This window comes from Nuphar pumila, chromosome 10 (genome assembly GCF_984573655.1).
Source record: "Nuphar pumila chromosome 10, dmNupPumi1.hap1.1, whole genome shotgun sequence".
Taxonomy (NCBI): domain Eukaryota; kingdom Viridiplantae; phylum Streptophyta; class Magnoliopsida; order Nymphaeales; family Nymphaeaceae; genus Nuphar; species Nuphar pumila.
The window spans coordinates 38,122,333-38,130,193 of NC_143258.1; the positions used below are offsets into that span (position 1 = coordinate 38,122,333).

At 40.2% G+C, this 7,861-nt stretch overlaps 1 protein-coding gene across 1 annotated transcript; it reads left to right on the plus strand.

Annotated features, from left to right (window-relative positions):
* Positions 1 to 1,361: 1,361 nt before the first annotated feature.
* Positions 1,362 to 4,621, plus strand: LOC149826687 (DHHC-type zinc finger family protein). Its single transcript, XM_090018363.1, has 9 exons — positions 1,362 to 1,403; positions 1,489 to 1,602; positions 1,717 to 2,040; positions 2,774 to 2,842; positions 2,947 to 3,018; positions 3,115 to 3,243; positions 3,362 to 3,442; positions 3,818 to 3,982; positions 4,070 to 4,621. The coding sequence occupies exons 1-9, from the start codon at positions 1,362 to 1,364 to the stop codon at positions 4,619 to 4,621; spliced, it is 1,548 nt and encodes a 515-aa protein (XP_089874489.1).
* Positions 4,622 to 7,861: the final 3,240 nt, after the last annotated feature.

Below are 7,861 nucleotides of genomic sequence, written 5' to 3' on the forward strand. Positions count from 1 at the left end.
TCAATGGTGTACAATTTTTATAAATTTTGAAGGCTCCAAATACCATTTTTTCTTTCTAAAATTCATGATCCAAGTATTGATTTATAGTAAATCAAATGCATCTATACAGTCAAAATTTTGAAAAAAAATACCAAAAAATTTTGATTGGGATTAATTTTTCAATACATAGTTTCTACTTCATGACCATCCACCGTTTAGGTGGAGGCCGCGATACAATTAATTTTTGTATTTAAAGCTGAAATACGAAAATTATATTTGAATCCGAATATGGATCTGAATCATATCCGATCAGGTAGGGTTGAATCCAGATCCCAAATACATGTGGTAAAGATGCATCTAGGGGTGGCAATTTCTGACACGACCCGCCAACCCGCCTCTTAGGCGGGTTCAGGTTGGGCTTAAGCCAACCCGTTTAATAAACGGGTCGACCCGTGTAACCCGTTTATTAAACAGGTCGGGTTCGGGTTGGGGGTATGCCAACCCGCCAACCCGGCTGACCCGTTTAATAAACGGGTTAGGCGGGTGGGTCAACCCGCCAACCCGACCCGCCAACCCGTCTGCCCGACCCGTCAACCCGCCAACCCGACCCGCCAACCTGCATACCTGCCAACCCGATCCGTCAACCCGCCAACCCGACCCGCCAACCTGACCCGCGAACCTGAAAACCCGTTTACCCGACCCAACCCATTTATTAAATGGGTTGGCGGGTCGTGTCGGGTTACCCGTTTATTAAACGGGTCGGGTTCGTGTTTGCCACAGCCGACCCGTTTAATAAACGGGTCGGGTTCGGGTTGAGGTATGCTGACACGCCAACCCGCCAACCCGACCCGCCAACCCGACCCGATTGCCACCCCTAGATGCATCCAGTAAGAAAAGGCTAAAAAGAAGCATTTTACATGTGAAAAATATAATCAGACCAGATTTTGATCAGAATCCAAATTAAATTCAACAAATTAGACTTACCAGGATCAAAAAATAATCCAAGTAAGCAATTCCATATCGGATCCCAATGCACATTTGCGACTTGTATTAAAGATCCTGGTCCGAAAATAATTTACGGGATTCAGATCGAATGCCCGATAATGTTCGATCCGTTTGAACCCCTATCTTAGAAGTTAAAATACGAATACTATCTTAACCACCACCAAGTTCAAAATTCAAAACAGAAATCTGACCGTTGGAGCTTGCCCACATCCGCCCAAGAGCTAATGTAGGTAGCCGTTCCTCAACGAAGAAACCTCGATCCCGAGAAACAGGCGCAGATAATGACCCACCTAACGACCCCTGCGCGCAGCTCCTGATGGGTTTCTGAGGCACACTACCCTCCAACCCCAACCCCTCAGAAGAATCCCCTCACAACCATGAGACGGCACGGATGGCAGCTCCCTCTTCACCCACTTCAGGTCAAACTCTTTCTGTTCCTCCGCTTACTGCCAAATCTAAAAACACCCAACTCTGATAATCCCTTTTTTTCTGTTTGTTTTTCAGACAGTGGCCTTTGCAATTTACAGTTTTCTGGTAGTTTCCTTCTACACCTTCTTAGGCCTCTTCGTCGGAAACAGGGTAGCCGTAAACACTGTCATTACCCTCTTCTCCTTCGCGGTATGTGCCAACTACGCCATTCTTTTGTATGACTCCCAGATTATGTCCTTTTCTTTCAATCTGAGCTACCCATTTTTATTCGGGTACTGAATCGCCGGTTTCTTTTATCGACAGGCGTTTTCGGTAATGGTGTTCTACATAAGGTGTACGGCGATCGATCCGTCCGACCAGACTCATCGGAAGAGAATGCGGCCGAAGAATCATGCATTTTCGAAGCTGAATTATAGATATCTGCTGGTTCAGATCGTATTGAGGTTCGTTAGGAGGGTGGAGAGGAAGATCTTGAGGGGCTGTATAAAGAGAAAATACATGGATACATGGACATCTTCTGTCCAGATAGAGCCGTTATTGCCATTTCCACTCGTTGACAAGGACGATGCAATTTCGCCCGATCTGAAATATGAAGACATCTCTTACTGCTCCTTCTGCGACTTCGAGGTAAGAGCAAGCATGTGTGTTATGTTACTAGCAGACAAGTTATCCTATAAATTCTGTTTTGTTTCTAAGATAGGATTTTTATATTTGTTTTGGGATCGGATGGTTTCTTTATGTAAAACACTAGTTCCTCCGTATTATTCCAAACTCATCAGTTCTGCTAGATTCAATGGTGCAAATGTAATGCAAGTTAGGATTGTGGAATTTATTAAAAACCACATATGGAGCAATCTTAAGGAGGCAAGAGGAAAGTATCCCAGACTGTGAATAGGATAGATGGCAAACTGAATAATCTTAGCCAATTTTTACCAACATTATTCTGGTAGGAAGTAAGCAAAATATCTAGTTTGCAACTGGAGAAATTAGTTGAACCCTAAGAAGTTACTGAAACTTGCCAAGGTTTCAGTTTTTGATGAATAGCAAAAACTTTTTTTTTTTTGTAAGCAAGAAAGATGCCCTTTCACTGTGAACATTTGATTTTTTCTCCCAGATAACCTTCCAATCATGCCTCTTATTGAAACATGAAAATATTATTTTTTACCCTTTGAGGCCATTGTTAAGAGAAGAAAAGGAATACTTACATGATTTGAGCAGCTTTGACTCCGTCAAAAGAAATCATGTATATTTATTTTGGCATCTCAACAATATATTGCTAAACTCTCTCTAGAAAATATGTTTGATAAGATTGTCCAAAGATATTGGGAAGATATAATGATTTCTAAATTGAAAATTGCAGGTTAAAAAACACAGCAAGCATTGCAGGAGTTGTGATCGTTGTGTCGATGGATTTGATCACCATTGCAGGGTTAGAAATCAAACCAAATTTCAAATTAACTGTTCTCCTTTTCTGCTAGTTCTTGAATCAGTCAAATGCTTATATATTGACAATAATTGATTAGCTAATTGCAGTGGCTGAACAACTGTATTGGAAAGAGGAACTACACCACCTTCATCCTCCTAATGGTATTTGTTCTATTAATGGTCGGTGCTCCTACCACCCACATTTTTTACTAGCCTGCATAGTGCATAGCTGCTTTCTTTAACTGATTTTGAGCCTGTAACTTCTACATTTTACAGCTAGCAATTGAAGGAGGTGTAGGGATTGTGGTATTTATTCGTTGTTTTGCAGACAGAAAGGGCACTATGCAGGATTTGGCACTGAGACTTCATACCAAATTTCCAATTTGGGTCATTGCAACCATTTCTGTATGCAAATATTCCTCTGATAAATTTAGATATTCTTGGTCAAATGAATGACACCAGTTGATTCAACAGATTTGTTATACTGAAGAGTTAATGAACACACATTAACTCCTTCATGCAGGCCTGCTTAACTGTAATTGCAGCATACAGTTCTGTAGCACTGGGGCAGCTCTTCTTCTTTCATGTGGTTCTTATTCGAAAGGTACAATTTTGATCAGTGGGCTGAGGGTGAAATTATCATTGATAGTCATCCTGTAATTCCTTAAAGAATTGATTCCAGTGCTTGATAAAAATCACCGAAGAATAGGTTTGCCATGCTAGAATTGATGAATGTAATGTTAGATAAGTTTGTTATTTTAAAGCATTCTTGTCAGAAATGTTTGTTCAACCTGGAGTAACAAGTAACACAAATTACTGTCCTTGATTCACATGATTTTTTGTAGCTAAACCCTCTTTCGCTATTATCATGGTGATGGGTGGATTAATTACTTTTTCTATGGATATGGTGTCTTGAGTTGTCTTAAAACCCATTGAATGATTGCCTTTTTTCTCTGGCATGTTTCCATTCCGAATGCAGGGAATAAGAACATATGATTACATTCTGGCAATGAAGGAGGAAAGTGAAAGGATTGACATATCCGATGATTCAGATTTTTCATCTGATGAGAGTATCGATCTCAATATTCCTGAGAAAACTAGCTTTGCTTCAAGGTTCATGTGCAGAGGATGTACCACAAGCTCTGTATGTTTCAAATATGATCTCACAGTTTACTGGGTTTTCTTATTTTTATAGTTGTCAACTGATAATTTCATTTCAATGCAATCACAGAGCAACAGAATGTCAACAAAAGTAAACAAAGGAATGGATAACCCAAGCCCGAAAACCAATTTCAGAGTGACAATTGATCCATGGAAACTGATAAAGATGAGCAAAGAAAAGGCCTTAATGGCAGCTGAGAAGGCCCAAGAAAGAATTAGTAAACAAATGCCAGTCTATCCTGAGATGGGAAAAGGATACGAGTTAGATAGACCAGCATCGTTAAAACCACTTCCCTTGGAGCAAAAGAGCGGGCCATTGATGAACCAAGAAAGGAAGGCCTGTCCTGCAACTGACCCGGTCATTACCAGAGTTTGGTTGCCGAGTTCACCAGTAAGATCAAGTCCAAGAAGGCGGTTTCCAAGTTCTCCAACTGTGTTTTCCAGCAGTCCAAGTTCACTTCTGGTGTCTCGCCGGCAAAGTCCCTTGGACTCCCCGCAAGTTTACAAGAGTAACTTTGACTTGAAGCTCACGGAGGTTTCTGTGGAGCTGGAGACTTATATCTCTAAACAGGTATTAAGTTCAATATTGAAGAGAGGAAGGGGAGAGGAGTCACCCATGTAACTAACTACACTATCCTTTCTACTGTTTCTCACTCTTTGAGAACAATTTGCTTGGTAAATTATGGTTTCTTACACACATAGGCAAGTGTACTCTCTCTCTCTCTCTCTCTCTCTCTCTCTCTCTCTCTCTCTGTAGTCTTGAAAGTCAGCTTTGGAGTCTAGCTTCCTTTGGCAATATTTAATGGTGACACAGTTATATTGACATGCATTCTGTGCTAGTACTTCTATTGGCTGACTGGCACTCCTATTCATTGCCTACTCTTTGAGACCGAAACTTGGCACCAGCTGCAAACGTTATACCTCCAGTAATATAAAAGAATGTTTGGTATTCTTTTCACGTTATACCTCCAGTAAATCATGGCACTTGTCTTTGTACTAAAATGCTTTTTGATCTTTATTTAATGATCATTGCGCCTATTTTTTTCGTGGTAATGTTCAACAATTACCTTTTTTTTTGTGATGATTCTATTACTGCATTAACTTGCATAATTAGTTGGGCACCGCAGCGACTGGCTGCATTGAGCTCTAGACACTAGTGAGAGCTGACTTCTTTAGCACTTATGGTAGAGTAATGAATTGTTGATGCAGCATATTCAACTATGACCTTTATATTTGTACTCGTATTCACCTTGCTGAATTTCAATTTTAAATTTGTGATCAGCGGAACTACTTTGTGAAAATTGAATTTTTCAATGAATTTGGAAAGCATGCCCAAGGAATGAGATGAAACAGCAAGTATGGTGGTTTGGCAACGTGTGGGAGTTTCTACTGGTGTGGCATCTGGTTTTAGGTGCCATCTTATGAATATCTGAGCTGGGGTGATTATCGTCAATGTCCTTTGGCACACTCCGAAGTGGTAAACAATGTTTTTGTGAGGCTAGGCATTTCTGTCTTGTGGCCTTCCTACTACGATTTTGCTGCGGGTTCCCCATAAACAATATGGATGAATAGATCGCTGCAGGAGCCCCTTTAAATTATTTTCATCATAAGGAAATGAGACAGAGACCCCTCCCCCTCATACCAGACCCGACTCGGTACCAGACCGAGTCGGTCTACGTGTAAATCACCCAACCCAGACAGAGAGGAGATTTCTTCTCCTCATCATACCTGACCCGACTCGGTCTGGTATTACCCAGATGGCGTCGGTCTGGATGGAGATGATAAGGAAAGGATATGAATGCTTTGAACCCCTCACCGAGGAGCATTGGATAGAAATGATTGGAGGAGAAGGATTCAAGTGGAAGACACAGAATGATTTTCCTTGTTGGTTCATATTGCCCACCCCAATTGTTTTGGGATGAAGGCGTAGTTGTTGTTGTATTAACTCCAACTGGGCTTGGTCTGGGTTCACCCAGACAGAGTCAGCTGGGTAAAAAATCAGCCAAATCAAGGCGGAGAGCCCTGGCTGTCCGTCTTGATCTTCACGAGACCAGACTCGGTCTGGGCTCACCCAGACTGGCTGGTGATGTGTTGTTTCTCAACCACCAGTGCCGGCAACCATTATGGTTGCCGGCCTTAATGGATCCATCACCGGTGCCGGCAACCCCCATGGTTGCTAGAGCCATGAACTTAATCTAAAAGAAATGAAAAGAAACATGGAAAAGAAGACTCACCGGTCGCCGGAACACGAACTCCCCTGTTGCCTTCTTCAACTCTCTCTCTCTCTCTCTCTCTCTCTCTCTCTCTCTCTCTCTCTCTCTATATATATATATATATATATATATATATATATATATATATATATATATATATATATATATATCAAACTTCTCACAGCAAGGCTGGAAAAGTGAGGGGCTTGTAGCTTCTTATATAGAGAGCCTGTAACTCCTCCATCTCCCCCCACTACTAGGATCATGAGTGCGAGGAGGGCTTAGCCATTAATGGGAGAGTTTTTCCCTCTCATAAATGAGAGGCGTTACATCAACCGTCAGAAAATTATGTACAATATGTTCCACAGGATCAAATGTTGCCCATTAGTGATGATGTATATACAATTGAAATTTTTTCTGTGGAATATGGACAGGATTGCAAAATATTGTTAGGTGTGGGCTCTCACACAAAATGTTTTTAAATTTGGACACTTAAGGCCATTTTGTAAGGATTTTCTTCATCATGTTAAAATAGCTAATATTTGTGATACTTCTTCAGTATCATCATCTGGACAAACTTTTCTACAAATTCAGTTGCATTATTATCTCGCAGTAGAGAACATCAATCTCTCTGCCATTCTTACTGCATTGAACTCGATGAGTTGACTTGGGTAACACTCGAGTCGACCAGGATCGGACCCCCAACTGGGTCACCGATCTGTATGCCACTTATGTGTCTTTTGTCATGGATTTTGTGGTTTTAATGAATAATGCTTATAAAAGGATGTTTTTTTTATAAAGAATCATATATTTTTAAATCATAAATATCAACAATTATGTATAGTTGAATACTTATATAGCTGTCATTAATGTCATGTGCTAAATTTAGTGATTATACAATTTAGAATTTAATTTTTTTGTGTCTCAATACTAAAAAATTTATGTCCTAACTCTTCCGAGTTACTGAGTCAACCCACTGACTCGCGAATCAAGGGTCAAGCGATCTAGATCCGAGTCATGAGTTTGCCAACTATGCTTACACTCACGTATGAATTTGATAACTCCATATGAACCTAATAAGTTTGAATCTAATTAACATATTTAAAATGTTTTTTATGCAGCCTTTTATTTGATTCAAGGAGAACGAGTTTAAATGAAGTTGTTCAAGTTTGATTTGTTGAATCACTACATCTATTTGATTGTTGGTCTTTGGTAGATGTGCTGCAAAACTTTTGGGTAGCATTTTTAGTTTCCATGTTTGACAAAATCAGAAGTAAAATGGGAAATTTTTGGATTGCAGGAGGAAACTAGAAACTGCTAGTTCCCTTGACATTTGTTTAGGATAAGAGAAAAAGCAAAAGAAAACTTCATTTTCATGTTCTTAATTCATTTCTTGTGATTCTTGCATAGATAAAATTATATTTAAGATATTCTATGAAGGTTTTGTGATTCTTGAATGATGTATTCAACAAGATTAGCATGAATATGATCAAAGATATCACCACAACAAAGCAGTGGATTAGCAACGACCTCATTCCGTCGCTAATCCATCGCTAACAGGCTTAGCGACGGATTAGCGACGAAGAGGCAACGGACAGCTTACGTCGCAAATTTTTCGACGCCAACTGGAGACAGAATAAATCTGTCGC